A 22,149-nucleotide genomic window follows, 5' to 3' on the forward strand; every position below is an offset into this window, starting at 1 on the left:
TCCAAAGAGAGGCCCCATTTTTTTTTCTTACTAGCACTATATGAAAATGTCCATTTCACTGCACCCTCACTGGATGGAAAAGATTTTAAGAAAGTGCCTCATGTTGTTATTTACCTCTCTTGACTCAGTATTAAACAATTAAAAACTCCTCAAAACTAATATCTTTTTTTCAATTTTTTTTTGTGAAAAATAACATATATACAAAAAAGCAATAGATTTCCCAGTACATTTTAACAAGCAGCTATACAGCAGATTTTAAGGTTTGGAATGGTTACAGTTTCATGATATTTCATTTTTTCTTCTAGCTGCTTCAAGAAACTGGAAACCAAAAGAAATATTAATATATTGATTCAGCAGTCATATTCATTTTTAATACTATCTTTGTTATACTCTTCCTTCTCATTTTTTTCTTTTTTGTGAAAAATAACATATATACAAAAATGCAATAAATTTCAAAGTGCATTGCAACAATTTAGTTGTAGAACAGATTTCACAGTTTCATATGGGTTACAATTCCACAATTTTAGGTTTTTATGTATAAGTGCTTTAAGATACTAGAGACTAGAAGAAATATCAATATACTGATTCAGTAATCATACTCACATGTTAAACCTATAATTACACCATCACCTTTAATCTTTCTCCCACTCTTTAGGGGTATTTGGTCTTTGGCCATTCTGATTTTTTCATGTTAAAATGGGCTGTCGACAATATGGGATTGGGGAATAGAACTCGCTGGTGTTCTGGAGAGGCTGTCCCCTCTGCATTTCAGGACTTACCTGGTTTAGGGACCAATCTGAAGGTTGTAGTTTTCTGGAAAGTTACCCTAGTGCATGGAACCTTTGTAGAATCTTATATAATGCCCTTGGTATTTTTTAGGATTGGCAGGAATGATTTTGGTTGGGGTTTGTAAAGTTATGATAGGTAGCAATGTCTAACTGAAGCTTGCATAAGAGTGACCTCCAGAGAAGCCTCTGGACGCCATTTGAATTCTCTCAGTCACTGATACCTTATTTGTTACACTTCTTTTCCCCCTTTCGGTCAGGATGGCATTGTCGATCCCACAGTGCCAGGACCAGACTCATCCCTGTGGGAGTTATCGCCACGCTGCCAGGGAGACTTTCATCCCTGGATGTCATGTCCCACGTAGAGGGGAGGGTAATGTTTTCACTTTGAGAGTTGAGAGATGCCACATCTAGGCAACAAAAGAGGTCCTCTGCAGGTAGGACCCTTAGGAATACCTATAGGTAGACTAAGCTTCTTCACGACATATATAAGCTTTACAAGAGGGAAATTTGGTGGTATCTTTTCTTTTTTTTTTAAATTTATTTATTAATTAAAAAAATTAAAAAGCCAAATAAAACATTAACATATATAATCAGTAATTCACAATATCATCACTTAGTTGCATATTCATCATTTCTTAGAACATTTGCATTAATTCCAAAAAAGAAATAAAAAGACAATAGAAAAAGAAAATGAAAACAGAAAAGAAAAAAAAGAGATTATACCTACCATACCCCTTACCCTTCACTTTCACTGATCACTAGCATTTCAAACTAAATTTATTTTAGCATTTGTTCCCCCTATTATTTATTTTTATTCCATATGTTCTATTCATTTGTTGACAAGGTAGATAAAAGGAGCATCAGACACAAGGTTTTCACAAAACTAATATCTTTTTGAGAAATCTTATGGTGTGTGGAATTTCTCTTTTTTGTTGATTTTTTTTTTGACTGAGTTTTATTGTTTTGAAAAAAAAAAAAAGGTTGCTTCAGGCTCACGTGGGCTCCATATGTTGGCATCTTGGAAATCTCCATTTCCTAATGTCATAAGGACACAACTAGACTCTTCCTATCAGTTTCTTTCACAGCTTCACTGCCATCAAGGGTGATGTGGCTGTGGAAGTCATTTGGATTATTTTCACATTCTAAATCAATTCAGTGTCCCAAGTACATGTTTGCTGCTTCACAGGGAAGACTTCATTTACAGTGACTCAAAAATGGTTCTTTTCTTCTCTTTCCAGGTATCTGTAAACTAATAAACAATGGCTCATATGAAGCAGCATTTCCCCCACATGAGGTAACTTTGCAATGCTGTTTCCATTTAAAATAGTTTCTCATGTGCCATGCTTGACCCCCGCCACCTTTGTTTTTTCTTTTCATTTGAGTCTGGGTGTCTCACAAAGAGGTTCAGTCCATCTACGGTCCCACGTCTTTCTGAGACCCATTAGAATCCTGGGGCTGCACAGTGCTTCTCCTATCCCCTGGCCCCTTCTACTGTTTGCCTTCATTGCCTCTGAGAGACGAGACTACATCCCGTCCTTGGAGAGAACTCAGTCAGGCTTAGCCACTGTGCCCCGTGATCTCTGGCACTAACCAGCTAGGGCAGGAGAGACTGACCTTCATTCTCTGCTGGAGCACAGAGCTCTGTTCCTGATCTACCTCGGGGTCCATACCACTCACAGGCAGAGCAGCTTCCTGGTTTGTGCTACCATTTTGCAATACCTGAAAATGTACGACAAACACACACAGTAAAAAACCTATAGCCCACGACTTACTGAGTACTTTGCCATACTATTCCCACTCTAACTGTTCTTGAATTTTGTTTTGTTTTGTTTTTGCTTTGTACTGGGGTGATGAGAAGGGGAGGGAGATAGGTCAACTTATATTTCATGTCAGAGCTTTTAGGATTAATTTTCTTATCATTTGCATGCACTGTACATTTTAATAACAGTAGGGGTTTCATGGGTGATGTTTACCTCCTTGTAATAGTCAAAGAATACAAAGAATATAATGCAAGGAATATAGAGAATGTAAGTATTAAAATAAACATTAAAATTAAAATAAAAGCCAGCGGCTTCAAGTAATTTTTTCATAAATAGATATTTTACAAGGATATTTCCCCAAACTGCAGTCTAGGGTGATTTTTCTAGGTCTCTTAGCATCAGAATCTCAAATTAAGCTACCTGTTGAACATTCTCAGCTTGAAGTGATAAACTTGGAATAGAATTATTTTTATCCAATCACTCATTCAAATAAGGTATACTTATGTATTTCAAATCATCCTTTCCCATTTTTAGATCATTGCACAATTTTCCAGCTACTTATGTTAATTAAAAGCACAACTAAGTCCACTTTAAAGCTTTGGTCTCATTTTTCTTACCTCAGTTTGACCTTAGCTAAGACTTGGGTGTGCTCAGCTTTTTCATTCTCCCCCATCCCCCCCTTCTCTTGTTTTGAGAAGGGCAAAGACATTAGAGGAAAAAGCAACATCTTTTTAATGAACTGGTCTGAGCAAGCATTATTTCCTTGGGGTGGCTGCACCCAGATGTGTACACGTGTAAATTATTTGGAAGCATCCCCCTTGGCTCAGCGTCTATCCTAGTATATGAGATGTGTTCTAACTTCATCAGCCTTTTCCAATCTATTCCCCCTTCCTCCTGGAAAGGAAAGTGGCCCACGTAAGCAGACCACACACAGTTCTGCTGAGAAGCTCTCACTTTCACTCTCACTCCTTCCCTCCTTCAATTGTATGCTTTGCATTGAGGAGGGCAGAGAGTACAAGAGTTATAGTTGGGGGGAGCAAAATCATTCTGGCTTATTGGTAAGGCATATGGAAGATGTATTGTTGGCTTCTATTGGATCTAATATCTGGGCATTCCTTTTCCACTAAAGTGTCTCTAAACACGGGAAATACACTCCAAAAGTTAGCTATCTTGATAAACTTTAAGTCTTCGATGCTAGGAGTTTGCAATTTATCCTAAATCTCTTGGGTAGACTTAAGATTTCTTAAGGATATTACTAAATTGATAGTACTAATATTTACTCCATGCCTGTAAGTACTAATATTTCCTCCATAAGGCTGCAGAGATAAACTAGAATAAAATCCTGAAAAGCATGTTATCCCATAAAAGCTAGTTTGCTTTTTACCTTGTCAGTAATAAGAAGTCTCTCAAAATTTTATACTGAGTAATACTAGTCAGCACCATCTTTTGAAACACACTCTGACTACTGTGCAATGGTGAAGGAAAAGCTGACTATATTGATACTACAGACTCACACCTTACATGGGAGTTTGTTTCTAGATTCTGGTAGGTAAGTCCAAAAACATTGCATTTTATCAGAAACACCTTGAAAATCCCTTTGCCAATTTGAAATCTCTAAATAGGGACGTGCCGTCTCTAAATAGGGACAACACAGTCAACTTTTCCTCCAGTTCTAGAATATCTACTGTGTGCTTAGTTGAGTAATTAATTAGCTTACACTTAGATGTTATGATATACCTTTTGAAATTGTCTAGACTCTTACTCAGGACAGCAAGAAGCTCACAGATGAAAGGAACACAATTCCTGAGGCCTGTGGAGGAAACAGCAGGTGCATTTCTCTCATTTCTTGCTGAATCTGGGGCCAATGCTCATTGAATGACTAGTGGTTGGAATTGTCTACACTATTTAAATAATTTTTCTGTCTTTATTTTTGTAGAATGAATACAGTTAATTATGCAAAAGTTAATAGGTATAGGGCGGGCCGCGGTGGCTCAGCGGGCAAGAGTGCTTGCCTGCTATGCCGGAGGACCCCGGTTCGATTCCCGGCCCCAGCCCATGTAAAAAACAAACAAACAAACAAAATATAATAAAACAAGAAAATGTTTAAAGATGTTTCCCTTTCTTCCATCCTTCCTTCCTTCTCTGTCTTTCCTTCCTTTCCTCCCTCTCTCTTTAAAAAAAAAAAAAAAAAAAAAAGTTAATAGGTATATAATATGACCCCATCATAATCTATATGAAAATTATGGAAACTGAAGGGGCTGGAAAGAAACTGACATTTACATGGAGTTTTAGTGATTTAGAAACTGATTAGATTTGAAGGAAGCACAAATGATATCAAAGATTCCAGTTATGAAGTTAGGAAATGGTATTATTTATTTTAATAGTGAAATGTATAGGAAATACAAGTTTTGGTTGGAGATTATTATTTCAATTTTGGATATTGAATAGGTGGATATGTACAGGTATACACACACACAACTGTAAGGTTCTATGTCAAGATCTATGTTGAAAAGAGGATTTGGAAGTCATCCATTTAGATGATATTTGAAGCAGTGGGCATAGTTGAAGGTTTTTGAAACATGGCACTATTGATATTTTGTGCAGGATAATTCTTTGTCATAGGGGATCTGGCCTGTTCATTGTAGGATATTCAGCAGCATCCTTGGACTTTACTTACTAGATGTCAGCAGTATCTCCCAGTTGTGACAATTAAAAATGTCTCCAGACATTGTCAGATGTTCCTTGAAAAGCAAAATCACCCCTGATTAAGAGACACTGCTGTAGATGATATAAAGTTAGGAAAGAATTAGGCTGAAAATTGGTTGGAATGGAGAGGAGTTTCCTCGAGTTATATCAGCATTTATTAGATGAGAAGAGGAATAGTCACCCTCAAAGGAAACTGAAAAGGAACTGCACTAAAAAGAGATAAACCAGAGGAATTTGGAATTGTGAAATCATGAGGTTGTTGCATGTATGAATAATATTATATTTGTGTATATGCTACATTTTCTTTATCCATTCATTGGTTGTTGGACACTTGGGTTGCTTCCATCTTTTGGCAAATGGCATTAGTTTGCAAATATCTGTTTGATATATTTTTCTCTCTACCTATTTTAAGGAGAACTTCCTGCCCCAAGCCATGGTTGGCCCTTCCTGCTAAGTCATGAGTGACATTTGAATCAGTTTTTTAAACCTCCCTCTACACTGTATTTCTTGACTTTCTCTTTTAATATAACTTCACATTTCAAAATAAGACTAAGTTCTTTAAAGGATTTCACTTCTGAAGTTTCAAAATGATTACACGTCTACTTATCACATTAAATCAACACTCACAGGGCTTAATCTCTGTACTTGAAGAGTTCATAGACAAGCATAATTAATAAATAAAATGTTTGGATCACTTGTTATTTGGTATTGAGCTAAATGTTTTACAAGGGTTATCTCATTTAATCCTTGCAGCAGCCCTTTAAGATAGTCAATAAAATTCCCTCCATTTTATAGATAGGGAAATTGAGCAAAATCAAAGGCAGGTTTTCAGCGCAGAAAGCCAGACTCCAATGTTTACGTTCATTATAGTGTACATACTTTCAAAGGGATAATAGGAATAATAGCCAATATGTTACTGTGTTTCAGGGGCCAGTCCCTGCCCATGTATTTTCCCATTAATCCTGACAGCAGCCTGTAGAGATAGATATTATTATTATTCCCATTTTAGGAATGAGGAAACTGAAGCTCAGATAAATTAAACACCAAGTCAAATGCACATAAGAACTAGCAAAGTGTTCAGAGTGGCAACCCTAAAGCCACTGTGACAATTTCTGTAGAAGAAGATCTGGTCTTTCCCTATGTAAGCTCTTTTTCTATATAACTAGGTTGTGTTCTGACAGTGCATAGGTTTTTTGTGTGAAATTTGTAGCCTATTTTTTCATTCAACTAATACTATAAGTAATGGTCATTTCCCCATTTTCTACTTATAATTTAATTGAAATACTAATATATGGAGCATACACAAAAAAGAATGAAAGCAATATTATCTAAGTACAAGTAGTCAAAGGAAGAAGTCAATAAAATGGGCTTGATAATTTTCCATGGATTTGCTTTTATTAGAGAAATTATGGGTTTAAAGAAAAATCATGCATAAAATACAAGGTTTCCATATACCACCCTATTATTAACATGTTACATTAGTGTGATACATCTGTACAATTGGTGAAAACATATATTTTTATGATTGTACTATGAGCTATTGTCCATGGTTTTTACCTTAAGGTTCACTGTGTTATACAGTCCCATGAATTTTTTTTTAATATTTTTTTACTCTAGTAACGTATATGCAACCTAAAACTACTCCTTTTTACTACATTCAAATATAGAATTCAGTGTTGCTAACTATGTTTACAGTGTTGTGCTACCATAACCTCTTTCCATTACTAAAACTTTCCCATTGATTTTAAATACTACTACCAGAGGGAAGAAAAAGAAAACTTAATTAGAGGAGAATGGAGTTAAAAGACACTAACACTGTAGTTTGATTAAAGACACCTCACAGTCACAGCTTCCTTCTTCCTTCATGCGAGAGTTGCTAGTGCCACATCCATGCCCATAGTTGAGATTTGTTTTGTGCTTACAAATGGAAAACGTCTAGAGAAGGGAGAAAGATAATATTCAGGGGAATTTAGCATAAAAAGGGAGGGTTTAGGGGTGGAGAAAGGCAGGAAGAGGTACTTATAAGTGAGGAAAGTTTGCCCAAGATATTAATAGAATTAATAATTCTCTCTGTTACTAATAGTAGATACAGAGGAAAAATGTATTGGTTGGAGGAGGGAGGCAGCCGTGGGGAGGTTGGGGATCAATGAGTCGACCTAATCCTCCAAGAAGGGGATGAAAACTAACTGGTGGGGGCAGTCATGACTTCACTCAGTTTTCTCTTGCAGCCCACCACCTGTCACTATCACCTAGAACAGTATGTTTCTGAGCTGAGTTAGAGCAGTGATATACTAAGTATTCTAAAACTTAGTGCGTAAAACTCTGAGCACTAAAGCTTGGAAGAAAAGTCATATATTTCAGAAGTATCAGTCATCACTGCAAGAAAGCTGAAATTTTTTTCACCTCCTTTTAGATGTCCAATCTTAGGTATGCTGCCTTAAGAGATCAGCCACTGATACGAATAATTAAAATAAGCAAATTTATAGTGTCAGAATCTAGACTATAGCTTACCAGGGGACAGGGTGGGGCTAAGGGATGAGAAGTTAATGCTTAAAGTATACAGGGTTCCTATTTTGAACAATGGAAATGTTTCGGTAATGGATGGTGGTGATGGTAACACAACATTGTGAACATAATTAATAGCACTGAAATATGTATCTGCATGTGGATAAAAGAAATGTTAGGTTGTATATATAGTAACAATAAGTAAAAAAAAAAAGAAATCCATGCAACTGCATTTCACCTACAGTGAACCCTAAGGTAAAGCATGGACTATAGTTAACAGTATGATTATAAAATTGTGTTTTCACCAATTGTAGCAAATGTATAACACTAATGCAATGTGTTAATAATAGGGTGGGGTGGGCCACAGTGGCTCAGTAGGCAGAGTTCTCGCCTGCCATGCCGGAGATCCGGGTTTGATTTCCGGTGCCTGCCCATGTAAAAAAAAAAATTTTAATTAAAAAAAATAGGTTGTTATATGGGAACGTTGTATTTTATGCATGATTATTCTATAAACCTACAAAATTCTCCAATAAAGAAAAAAAAGGAGGGGGTGTCAGTCCAGTTTCACAAACAAGTAAACTTTTCCCAAGTGGAATTCCCCATACTTAAAATCTAGTTTTCTGCTTTCATCAACTTCAGTCTTTAGAGTTTAAACTTCTCAGACTACCCTTAGGGATAACACCTGTGATACTGTACTTTAACTGTGCTTCAACCCTTACCTAATTAATTTGTCTATTTCTTTAGAGGAACCAAATGTGACATCCACACACATCCCTCATACCAACCTTAAATGATTTAAGGTGCCCTCTTTTGCATAGGACATCACATCCTTGATTATCTGGGACCATTTTGATGATGGTTCTGGACTTTACAATGACTGGAATATATCAAACATTAAAATAACTAAAACTAATTATTTACTTCCTATCTGCCAGGGACTTCACAAGATTGTCCAGGCTGACCCGCATGAAAGCTTCACTATCAGATACTACTACCGCTACTACTACTACTACTCTTACTACTACTATTATCCCCATTTCATGGATGAGGAAACTGAGTCATGACTGCATTGGTTTTCAATTTTCTTCAAACTTTTCACAAAATCTCAATTGGGATGTAGAGGGACCCTTTGTCAATCCTGTGTCTCAAGTTTGGGTTCAGAAAATAAAGCCACTGTATTAATAACTCTCTTCCTTGATTATGAAAGTAGAATAGTTGAGACATCAGGAAACACTTTGTTCCATAAGGGACATGTATATATATATATAATATTTATTTCCTAAATTACAACTCATATGACAGATTTTTGAGGGAGAATGTAAAGAGTTTTTTAAAATGCATCAGTTCTGGAATATTTTCTTAGGAATAAGTTTTGAGGATTCTAGAGTATAAAAATATCACTAGTGCTGGTGGCTCAGGGCTCACACTTTTCATATGGCCATTTAATCTCCTAGCTTCTGTAACTGAAAGAAAACTTCTCTGGAGCTTAATCACTTATTCGTGCAGAATAATGCTTTTAATTTCTGAACTAAAAGTTACAATAATTTCTCTCCATGAAGGAGAAGATAATGCACTTATTAAAAGACCCTAAGTTTCAAACAGTAAAACCTAAAGACTTTTTACTTTAAGTGAAATGGATGTCGTGTTTCTTTTTAAGTGGTGGTTTAAGAAATGATTTTAAAGAACTATCAGAATATTTCTAATAAGAGAGATATATATAAAGGCATCATCTACATCGTTCCAGTGATGGGATTGTGTGTACAATTCCTGAAGCTTTCAATAAATTGTTAAATTACCCCTTAAGGAAATAAAATCTAATTCAAATTTAATTCAAATTTCAATAAGAGACAAGATACCCATTTATCTTATGTTTAATCTGTTTCAGGGAGCCTACAAGAGTACACAGTCCATCAAAACCCATGGACCTCAGAATAACAGACATCTATTATATGAGCGCTGGGCACGCTGGGGAATGTGGTACAAGCATCAGCCCCTGGATTTAATCAGGTACTGCAAATGGATCAAGCATGGAAGACAAGTCCTAGTATTTTTATGTCATTTTCTTAGACTTGTAGTGATTTCATGTATACATCAAATCATCTGTATCAGTCAGGATGTAATCAGGATAAAAGACACCAGGATAGGTTTTTTCCAAATGAAGGCAAATACTACAGGGAATTAGTTACACAAGTGACGGGATAGCCGAGAAATCAGTTAGTGAGACAACCAGAAAATAACAACAGTGGAAACGTGATAACATCTCTAAGGCTTGAGGGACAATGGGATGAGGTGGGATTATTTGAGTCTAGTACCCGGGCCTCTGGGCCGGAGCTATACCATTGCTAGGGCTGCCTTCCAAGCAGAGGCAGGGCTGGAGTGGCACAGTGTTGAGGAAGAGCAAGAGATGAAAAGACCCTGGCTTCTCCCTTCTTTCCAATGTTGAGTCATCTGATAACTCCTGACCTAACTTAACCAGAAGCAATTTGTAAGGGAATCAGTATAATCTATTGTTCTCCGAAAATAAACCAAAACATGGAAAGGGCAGAAAGCTGTTAGCCTCTAGTTTCCATCTCGAATTCTGACTAGGCACCAGTATTTTCTGCATCAGTAATGTTACTTCAACTCAAGCTAAGTCTCTGCCTTCTCATGCAGGCGATATTTTGGTGAGAAGATTGGGCTCTACTTTGCTTGGCTGGGATGGTACACAGGAATGCTGATTCCTGCAGCTTTTGTTGGCGTTTGTGTTTTCTTTTACGGATTGCTTACAATGAACACAAGTCAAGTAAGGTAAGCTATTAACAAACCTATTAAAAAGTTGTGACACATCTTCCAGTAGGGCAAAAGCTTAATCAAAACCCTGACTGTAAGAAACACATGATAGTATCACAGTTTATTTTTTGTTGTTGTTTTTTCCTGGAGTGGGAGCTCTATAGAAAAGATCATTTTGGTACTTTTATGAGAAATTCTCTTAGATAAGTTGCAAGACAAGTTACCTTTATGGCAAATTTAGCTTTCTAATATATGCCATGTGATTTAGCAATTCAATAGACAGTTATATAACATTTATATTTTATAACATTTTGTAGTCTAAAATGCATTTGTTCAAAAATTATAATAGTCAATATACTAACAGTTTCCAGTGTGTAAGCCCCTTCAAAAGACCTTGTTTTATTTGATATAACCTTCACTTACAACCCTTTGGGATGACTATCCCTTTTGCAATTGAGGGAACCTAACACAGTTACTGATGTCTAAGCAAAACATTTATATTGCATAAATCCTACTCTAAGCAGTTTCTGCTTCTCCTGAGTATATGAAAGAACATAAAATCATATTTTACATTGTTCCTGCACTTTAAAGAACAGATATTTATCCACTTCATTTAGAATCATCTAAAAATATCATGAGGGTAGCAGAATAAGATTTGGTAAGAATCAAAGTTAACATCTGAATTGTGATTCTTCTGTTAAAGTTGAAATGACTCAAGATTTATAAATAGAGACAATACATTATCATTAAGCAGAGGCAAGAGTCATTCTAGAATCAAAAAAAAATGCTTTTAACCTCATGGTCTATTTGATATATCACAAGGATAGCATCAAGTTCTGCCTCTTATGATGAAATTCAAAATATGTGAAAGCCCCTCTCCCCTTTCCTTCCAAGCTCAGCACTCTGTTCTCCTTTGGTCCACCTTTTAACCATGATCTTTCTACTGTGCAGTACCCACAGCTAATGCCTATGTTGGATTTTTCATGAGATTACAAACATTAATTTCCTTGAAAAAATTTTAAATATATATATATATATGCTAATGGATATGTACACATAGGTATATATATATGCTTATTAATTTTGCCTAAAAGCAAAATACCCTCATGGTTCTAAAGTTTGATCATGTTCCTTAACCAAGTTCCTTGATTTGGTATCTCAGAATATTCTTGTTCTTCATGAAGGCCACAAGAGAATTAGCATGAAAACAAAGAAATTATACCTGCTGATCAAAAGTATTTCGTCTGGTCACAGGGCAGTTTCAGGGTTCTTTAACCTCGCTAATGCTTTGAAAAGCAGCATGTTCTGGGAAAAACATCCACCTACAGGGAACACCCGACCCCTTCTTGGGCATTTCCCTGTGCTACGTTGAGTCACTAACCCCTGGGGCTCAGAGGAGTGTTGTGATTTAGAGTTATAGTGTCTGGAAAAGGAAATAATTCCTTTAAAATTAGGAAAGAAGGGGAATGACCCTTAGATGATCATCTTCGGTTCAGGTTGTTTCCAGAGTGAACATATTCACAAAAATTTGCCGTGGGACATGAACTCTGTGTCCACCCCTATAAAGCTGAAAATGAACCAAGGGGAAGGGAGTAAATAGATTTGATGCTCCAACTGATTTTTCTACTAGTGGAGTGCGTTAGGCTGTTTGTGTTTAAGGTGTTTTTTAACCTTTAGAAAAAGGAGTGGTTTAAAAGGAATTGGCAGACTCTTTTCTTTTGTATTTTATGGTATTATATTACTGCTACTTCTGTCACACTGTAATTAAGATCCTGTCAGACTTTCTATTCTAAACCAAGCTTAAGCAGCACTGAATATCTTGACTTTTAAAATATCATGGGGCTGAAATATCAAGGTGTCAGACATGGTTGAATCATAGGTGTTGTCATTACAGGTAATGGGGAGGAGACAGGACTTTTATTTTTGTTGTTATATTGTTGCATATAGCAAAATGCTACAAAACCACAGGTGTGGGCTCTATCTTTTTTTATTTTCTTCACCAGGTATGTCCACCTAAATTATGGCCATATTTCAATTGCTTTTTAGTTAAGTGTAGGGGTGTATAGATTTAGAATATTGTATGTATACATATGTTTGCATTGGTTTGACATATCTAAGTATGGTCAGATCTGTGTCTTGGAGAGAATACATCATAAGAATTTGAAAACTAATAAGCAGATTCAGTTCCAGGGAAGAGTCTAAATCCTACCCTTCTGGTCCTTTCTTGCCTCTTTGGCATCAGGAGCCTCCCAGCAATTTATGTGGTCTTCAGTATTGGCCAGTCTTGCAAAAGTTATTAGATTTTTCAGTACTCCTGACATTGTCATTAGTAATAAAGCATTTCTTCCTTTTATTGTGTATCTGTATTGTGACTGATACCCTATCAATATATGTAATTTAATATCCCACATAGATATTATCCCTCTAGAAATGAAGAAATAAGTGCTTAGAGAGGTGAGTTGATCAGAGACATATATCTAGTAAATGATACAGCTAAATTTCAAACCTATACCTGTCTGATTTAAAAACCCATAATTTATCCATACTGCCATACTGTTTCCCCTTAACCCTACTTGTGCATTTTTTCCCCTAAAGATGAACATTACCAAGCAGGTTTTTCCTATTCTGTACACTGTCACACTGTCATTTTATACAGAATCTCAGAAAAAAAAGAGGAGCTTGGAGTGGGTCCAGACATCTATCCCCAAAAAGGACAAATCTCTTCTCCTCACATTATCTTAAATTTGTGGTAATGATTATTTCTTTGGAATAAGCACTCTCTTTCTATATATATATCCATCAAAATATATAATAAGCAAAAGGAAGCCATATTGGAGAGGGGGGGTTAGGTTGTCAGGCTTCTGCAAATGAAATCTAGAAGCACTCAAGCTGTGCTCTCTCTCTCTCTCCCTCTAGTGGTTAAGTCAAGTCAAGTAAATTTATTTGTGATAGTCTCAAATGGCTTATTTTAAGCAAAAATGTATTTTCAAAAATTGTTTAGTAAGTTTTATGTTATTTATTGAGTTTATCTTTGAGCAACTTACAGAAAATGGATTTCTTTGGCAGGAAAAGTAGGACCCAGTCTGACAACTAGAAATCTAGACTTGATATTTTGATGAATCTGGGCATTTTTGTCCATTTAGAAAGTGGGAAAGGTGATGTAGGGTGAACCAACTTTGACATTTGTTTAGTATGACATTTCAATGCAGGACAAATGTGTCATTCATCAAGCATAGTATTTATGATGGTAAGTCCATTTTAATTGAAATTTTCTTCAAGAAGTACACCAATTTTCTTGTTCTTAAAAATCATTAGTATGAGTTACACATTATCACATATTTATCTTGGACTTTTAAAATGTATGTCTCCATCTAGATAACCATCCTAATTAGCTTGTGAAGAGAATATGTGTGAAATTGGGCAAAGTGGAGTAAAACCACTGCCATCTATTACTATGTGGTATTATTTTTATGATTTATTCCCACTTTGGCTTGAGTTTATATACTTACAGCACCCAAATGACTTGTGTGTTGTTTTTTACTTTAACAGTTTGTATCTTTGAAAACAGCCAATTTTGCTGTAACTATCAATTAAACTTGCACTGATAGCTTTCCAGACATTTTTTTCAAAAGCCTTTTAATTGCTTTCAACATTTCCAGAGCAGATTTACTTAAAGAAAAGTTACTCAAGAATATTAAGTGGGAAAAGGCCATGTGTGACTGAGAAAGAATAAAATGTCTTAAAGGTGGATTATTGTGAATCCTCAGGCTGTGAGGCTTTTGTGAAATCGTTTCTTATAGATACCCTACTCCTGCCACAATGTCATCTGTAATTTGTGCCAAGGTTTTTTTTTTTTTTTTTAAGGAAGTGAATATACAATGAGGACACAAATATAAAGTTACTTTCTAATAGCAAAGAGTATAAACTTTCATATCATCATAACAACGTGTGTCAAGACACCCCAAAAAAATCATTTCTAATTTCTGGGTAACATTATTCATCAGTCTCCTGCAGCATCGGTTATGAAATTGTGTGAATGGTGGATGCTCTTCATTTTAATCGTTCTAAGGAAGCAAGATCTGGGGGATCACTGAACTTGAGAATCAGAATAACTGAGCGTGATTCCAGCTCATCCACTCCTGAGAGTTTGGTTAAAACTCCGCTGAGCGAACCTCACAAGATTACCCTGGGTAATATGAAATTATGTGTAAAAGTGGCTTTGTTAAAAAAAAAAGGGGGGGGTTAACTCAAGTATCAGGCAAGTATGAAATATATTGTCCATCGTCATGAAATATCTTGACAGAAGGAAGTTTTCTAAAATCAAAGAAGCAAACAAAAACCACGGAATGACAAAGGTCCTAAGATATTTGAGTTGAGGCTGCAGTCTAAAGCTCTTCCTCACCTGCCTACTTCTCCCGTTATTTCCAATTCCCCACCCCCTTGTCCTCTCTGCCTTGCGGCTTCCCACAGGATTAGCTGTAGGGACTAAGCATCTTCCTGGACGCAGAGATTCATGCTTTGATTTTTCTTCATTGATTTCTCAGCCAAGAAATTTGTGCAGCCACCGAAGTCTTCATGTGCCCTCTCTGCGACAAGAACTGCTCAGTGCAGCGACTCAACGACAGCTGCATCTACGCCAAGGTCAGCGCAGACCCCTGTTTCCTTCCTCAGCTCTGCTTTTTCTAAGAGGCAGGGACTAAGAAATCCTCCAGCAGGTAGCTTTTTATCAAAATTAAGTTTCCAAGTGTGCCAGTCATTAAAGACGTGAATTAGTCTGCCTGCTGAATTTACAATATCACTAATTCAATATCTTGGCATTTCTTAGTTTTTATTTTTTTAATAATTTACTACCATCGTAGACATAAATTTCTACTTGGAATGATATCGAGCTACTTTGTAGGAGAAATATGATTATTTCCATTGCTAATGATTAAATATGTATCTTCCATGAAGACTCATGAAGTTAAAATGTCTCTAATTTTACAGAGAAAATGATAATATACCAAAAGTTCTCAAGTTGCTGCCTTTTAGAATCACCTGTTTTCAAACTACTGAAGCCCAACTTATACCTCAATGCAGTTAAATCCAACCCTTTGGATTTAGATCCTACGTATCAGCACAGTTTGAAGTTCCCAAGGGATTCCAATGTGCTCACAAGTTTGAGAAGCACTGAATCACAACATTATTTTTTTTTTTAATTTAAGCAGCTTCATTGAGTTAGAATTGACATATAACAAGCTGCACTTATTTGAAGTGCATATTTTGATAAATTTTGATATATATATAAACCTGTGAAACTCATCACTACAATCAAAATATTGTACATCCATCACTTGCCAAAGCTTCCTCATGTCCTTTTTTTAATCCTTTCTCCCATCCCTCCCCACCCCTTGTGCTCAGGCAAGCAGCTGCCTTCTGTCATTATAGGTTAGTTTTCATTTTCTAGATTCTTATAGAGATGCACTCACACAATGAAATGCCCTTATGAAAATAACTAGAAGTTATTTTCACTCAGGGTGCTTTTTCTGAGAGTCATCCGTGGTGTATAGATTATCAATAAAATGATTCCTCTTTATTGCTCATATGGCTATACCATAGTTTGTTTATCCATTCATCTATTAATAGACATTTGGATTGTTTCTAGTGCTTGCCTCTTTTAAGTAAAGCTGCTATGATCATCTACAAGTCTTCATATGGACAAACACTATTGTTTCTCTTGGGGAAATGCATACAAATGGATGGTTGGGTCATGTGATAGATGTAGGTTTAATCTTTTAAAAAACTTACACCATTTACATCTCCACCAGCAGTACATGAGTGTCCCAGTTTTCCATATAGTCATTGATTCTCTATTGATTAATATTTCCCTAATGACTGAAGATTTTGATTATCTTTCCGTGTGCTTATTTTCCATTCACATATCTGTTTTGGCACAATGTCTATTCACGTATTTTACTCATTTTAAAAATTGGGTTGGTTTTCTTGTTTACAAGTTTTAAGAGTTCTTTACATTCTAGATATAAGATTTCTAGAAGATATGTGATTTTCAAATATTTTCCCAGTAAATACCTTGTGTTTTTACTCTCTTAAGAGTGTCTTATAAAGAACAGAAATATTTTTTTTTTAACTTGATAAAGACCAAGTCCAATTTATCTTTTTTTTTTTCTTTTGTGGACTATGCTTTTGTTTCTCTATCAAAATATTTGCCTGGCTCAAGATTACAAAGATTTTGTCTTTTATTTTCTTCTAGAAGTTTCATGGTTTCAAGCTTTAAATTTTGGTTTATGGCTCATTCTGAATTCATCTCTATGTATGCTGTGACGTATGGATCAATATTTCTTTCTTTTTTTTTTTTCTGGCACATGGATGTCTACTTCTCCCAGCACCTTTGTAGAAATGACGTTATTTCTCCATTGACTTGACTTTTCGCCTGTCAAAATCAACTTCCTTATATGTATGATTCTATTCTGAACTCTCTGTTCTGTTCCATTTATTGTCTATCTTGTCCATTTATTTATTTATTGTCCATCTTGGCACCAATACTGCCCTGTCCTGGCTACTCGAGCTTTGGAAGAAGACTTGGAATCAAGTAGAATTAGTCCCCCAACTATGCTTGTCTTGTCTTCTTTTAAGTTCTTTTGCCTGTTCTAGGGCCTTTCTATTTCCATACAAATTTTAGAAACTATCAATTTCTACAAAAAGACCTGTTGGAATTTTTACCAGGATTGTGTTTTGAATATACAAAACCTTTGGGAGATTTGACATCTTAATAATATTGAGTTTTCTAACTCATGTATACAGTATATTTCTCCAATTTTTTGGTTTTCTTTTATAATTTGCACATCTTTCGCATTTTTGTCAGATTTATTCCTAAATATCTCATATATTTGATGTTATAGTAAATAGTATTTTAAATTTTAATTTCCAATAATGTATTGCTAGTATATAAAAATAAAATTGACTTTTATATATTGATATTTTATTCTACAACAATGTTATACTAGCATTTTGTGGATAGTATCTATTTTTTAATACATCTGACTACAGCCTGCAAATGATGACAGTTTGCTTCTTACTTTCCAATCTAGATGCCATTTGTTTATTTTTACCTGAATACACCAGCTAGAACCATCAACACCATGTTAAAGTGATGAGAAGAGAAATCCTTGTTTTAGTCTGATCTTAGTGAGAGTTTTCAGTCATTTACCAATAGGATATTAGCTAGAGGTTTTCAATAGATACCTTTGTCAGGTTGAGAAAGTTCCCTAATCTAGTTTGCTGGTTATTTTTTAAAAGCAGAAATGTATACTGAACTTCCTTAAATATATTTTCTGCATTTATTATCATTTTTTTTCTTTTTTAGTTTGTTAATACGGTGAACTACATTGAGTTTTCACTATAATTTCAACCTTGCATTGCTGGAATGAACCCACTTATTATTGACCTATTATCCTTTCAATATATTTGTGGATGTGATTTGCTAAAATTTTGTTTAGAATTTTACATGTTTGTTCAAGAGAGGTATTGGTCTGCAGTTTCTCTTCTCTAATATTCTCATTTCTCTTTGGTTTCGGAGTAATGCTAGAATCATAGAACCAATTGAGAAGAATACCCTCTTCAGTTTTCAGGAGGGGTTCATATTGAAGTTATATTATTTCCTTATCATTTTAGCTAAAGGTTAATCAAATGTTTTTAAGTGAGGAGTTTATCAGTTTTATTAAACTAGTTGTAAAGAGCTTATTTTTAAATAACGACTGTTAGATTTTATTTATTTTCTTAATGCTTTGCATATTTCCATTAACACTGTTATTCACTCAAATCTTTATTTTTTTTCTGTTTATTTGGGGACTCATTTGCCATTCTTCTCCTAATTTCTTAAATTGCAACCTGAGGTCATTATAGCACACCGCTCTTCTTTTCTAAAATAGGTGCATCGTGCTGAAACTTTACTACTAAGCTATGCTGCTTTAGCATTATCTTACACATTTAATATGCTGTGTTTTTTTTTCTTTTCACTCATTGCAAAATGCTTTCTAACTGACTTTTGGTTTCTTCTTTGATACATGTGCTACTTAGAACAAATATATGTGGGGATATTCCAGAGATCTTTTTTTTTATTTATTGCTAACTTATTACCTTGTAGCAAAGAATATACTTTGTATGACTTTTATCCCTATTTTGAATTTCTTGATAAATATTTTATGACCCAGAATATGATCTGTCTTGTTTGGCTCCCTCTGTGCTTGAACAGAAGGTATATTCTGCCATTGTCGAGTGGAGTGTTTTACATATGTCAATTAAGTCAAGTTGATTTGCAGTGGTCTTCAAACCTTCATTTTTATTGTTTTTTTTTTTTTGTCTTCTTGTCCTCTGAGCTATTGAGAGAGGGGTATTAAGATTTCAGATGCTAATTGTGGACTTACATTTTTCTCCTTGTGATCCCCTCAGTTTGGGCTTTATTATTTTGAAGCTATGTTACTGTGTGCATAAATGTTTGAGATAGTTAAATCCTCTAAATGAATCAATGCCTCTGTCATTATCAAATGGCTTTCTTTGTCTATAATAATATTCTCTGCTTGGAAATCTACTTTGTCTGATATTAATATCACCACTCCATCTTTTGTGTAGTGAGAGTAAGGTATATCTTTTTTATTCCATTTAATCTTATTTTTATCTATGCATCTACTGTATGTATACTGCAGATATTTGGGGTTTCCTATTTATATCGAGTCAACCATTTGGATAACCATTACCTTTTAATTAGGTTGTTAGACTGTGTACATTTGAGTATTGATGTAGTTAGGCTATCATTTTTCACATTACTGTGTGTTTTATATTTATTCAATCTTGCATTTTTCTTCTTTGTCTGCCTTCCTTTGTGTTAATCTTTGTATGATGTCATTTTATTTTCCTTTCTGGCTTATGTTTGCTTTAGGGTCTATAGCATGCATCTTATTTGTTTTGAGGCAGCATCTTCATAATACTTTTTGCAAAAAGTGCATTAGAGATTTTAAAAGTAAATACATTTGTCCCCATCATCGTCCATGCATTTCAAATATATATGAAAGCCTTAGAGGCGCCAAAAAAATCCGTATTTATACTACTTCTACTTTGACCCGAAACAGATTGAAAAAAATGCATTGTCATTATATGAACACTAAAATAAGAGACTTTCATATATGTCAGAGTGATAAGGTGAGGTAGCTCGCCAAGGAAATTAAATCTAGGGGGCTTTTGTCATTGTGCAATAAATATATCCCTCTTTTTCTCAGAAGAAAAGAGTGTGTATAGAGGTAGGTATGACTGAATTAATTCACTTAATAATATTTAAAAGAAAAGTGAGAAAGTTAGTTAACAGAAGAGAATACTGTCTTGTGGAACAAAGTAAGATAAAACCCCTGCAAGAAGAAATATCTAATATGCCTTGAATTTGTTCCTCTGATTAAGATAAAATATAATTATTTCCTTTATTTCTTAAAAATAAGAATGCTACCTTTATTATACTGAAATAAATACTCCATTTTATATCAGTTTATTTACTTAAATATCTAGAAGTTATTTGATGGGCCAAGTCAGAAATAAGAAAGCAGATTTTTTTAACAAAGGAACAAGCCAAACAACCTGGAATCTTTTAGCCATATGAGCATCTAGCCATATGATCTAAGAACTTGTCAATTATTTATGGGATCAATCACCATGTGTAACAGTAAATAATAAGAAATTAAATCTTCCACATTTATGGAAAGTGTGTGCATATAATTATTTCCTTCATAATTTCAGGGCTGTGTTTCCAGGGGGAAATATTTAAATGTTTAAAATATGATAGATATTGTATTTAAGTATGCTCACATTTCCCTTTGATAACTCTTGTCATTTTTAATTTTTGAAAGTGTGGTTATGCAGGGTTTGTCATGCCCAAGGGTTAAAGACTAGGTAAATGAGAGAGGACCGAACTCCAGCATGAGCTTCCCCCTGTACTTGAAATAACAGCCTGGCCTGCAGGGTTGCCCAGTGGCAGCTCCCAGAGCCTTATGTTATTGTTATTCTAAATCTATCAAGCAATTTGAAGCTACAGTGGTGGAGACATAATTTTCTCTCCCAACCTAATAAGAAATATATTTCCTCCACTAGTACCCCCATTTACGGATTTCTAGCCGCACTCGGTGTTCCAAGAGAAATCAAGTGTCAAAGATAATGGAGAACTTGTGTTTGAACATAGCTTTATTTGAGGCCCTGCTCACATCAGCAATGGTGAATAAAATGCAGGACCATGTCTCCCCATTCATACCGGATTGCTATTTTCTAATATAACTCATTATAAATATGCGTGTTTAGGTAGGACACATTTCTTTTTGCTTTTGGAAGGGTCTGGTGTATTTGCTTGGGGAATTTTCTGGAGATTTCAGCTGGAGTTTGATTCAGTACACTTGGTGTCCTTGACCTGTATTAGAAAGAAGGCCATTCTCCTTATATTCTCCTACCAGTCTGTCTTGATCTATTCTTGAGCCAGTCAAGGTACACTTGATTCTTCCTTCTCTCTCGTCCCCATTGCCTGTCATCAGCTCCTGTATCAGCACCCTGATATCCCCATAACCAGCGCCCTAAATGAAGGCCATCGTGCGGCAAACTGTAACCAAGCATTTGTAATTGTTCTGTCTCCTGGGTCTCCCGTACGTTAATACTTCCCACGTGTGATGGCCTAGTAACTCTAAAACAATGTTTTCATATAATTAACCCCCCCCCAGGGAAATTTTTGAAGTCTTGCCTAATTCCCATTCTATGTGTATCTCCTATTACATGTATGTAATCCACTGTTTCATGAATGTTTTGTATAACTCACTACATGTCATGGACGTGTTTCTAAAAAGTTCGTGTTTATATTCAGTGGAAAAAAAAAATGTTACCCAAACGGTGATTTTGCGAAGGGGTATAGTAAGAAAAAAAAAGAAAAAGCTTTTAAAGAATTATTATATAAGCTATGGCAAATCTTGTCCATGCAGCACGATTGTTAAAAATGCTAATAAATAAAGCTTTTTGTTGCCACATTTCTAAAAGGATGGCTGTTTCTGGAGCAGAGGAATCACTATTTCCTTGTGACCTTTAAGTTCTCATGCCTTAAGTCTCTGTTCTAACATTCTAAGAGGCAGTTTTCTGCACTAAATCTATTTATATAGGAAAACAGCTGTTTGGTTGCTCGGCAGCCTCAGGTGTCTCTGTGGGATGCCTTTGGAAACAAAAAAAGCTGGATTCCTGCAGGGCATAATTTTGTGAGCCCTGTAGAATTAATTTATGATCCTTTTCCCTCCTATGCATAATACATACCGATGATATTCTGAAACCCAATTCTTATAACATTTTTATAAATCAAGACTTACCAGAGTTATAAAATTTAGAGGCATGTAGGATATATTGATGAGCTTCCAAAATGAGCACATCTTTTTATGTAGATATTTTTAATTATTTTGCATCACAAAAAAAAGTCCTATGGTTATGTTTTACATAGTGCTTTACAGTGTCTCTCAGATGTTATCTTTAAAATATACATTAGTGTTCTTTAAATACTCCCATTGAGCAACCTCTAGACTTTAGACTGAGCAAGGAAGATATCTTTCTATTGCCAT

At 35.2% G+C, this 22,149-nt stretch overlaps 1 protein-coding gene across 5 annotated transcripts in view; it reads left to right on the forward strand.

The window, feature by feature from the left end:
* The window catches only part of ANO3 (anoctamin 3), a 436,850-nt gene that overhangs the window by 338,542 nt on the left and 76,159 nt on the right, over nt 1-22,149 (forward strand). For all 5 annotated transcript variants that reach the window (XM_077114243.1, XM_077114244.1, XM_077114245.1 and 2 more), the window contains 4 exons: nt 2,027-2,082; nt 9,645-9,766; nt 10,412-10,546; nt 15,073-15,169. In XM_077114243.1, coding sequence (XP_076970358.1) covers nt 2,027-2,082; nt 9,645-9,766; nt 10,412-10,546; nt 15,073-15,169 — 410 coding nt within the window. The remainder of the gene's footprint in view (nt 1-2,026; nt 2,083-9,644; nt 9,767-10,411; nt 10,547-15,072; nt 15,170-22,149) is intronic.

The sequence above is a fragment of the Tamandua tetradactyla genome, chromosome 8 (assembly GCF_023851605.1).
Source record: "Tamandua tetradactyla isolate mTamTet1 chromosome 8, mTamTet1.pri, whole genome shotgun sequence".
Taxonomy (NCBI): Eukaryota; Metazoa; Chordata; class Mammalia; order Pilosa; family Myrmecophagidae; genus Tamandua; species Tamandua tetradactyla.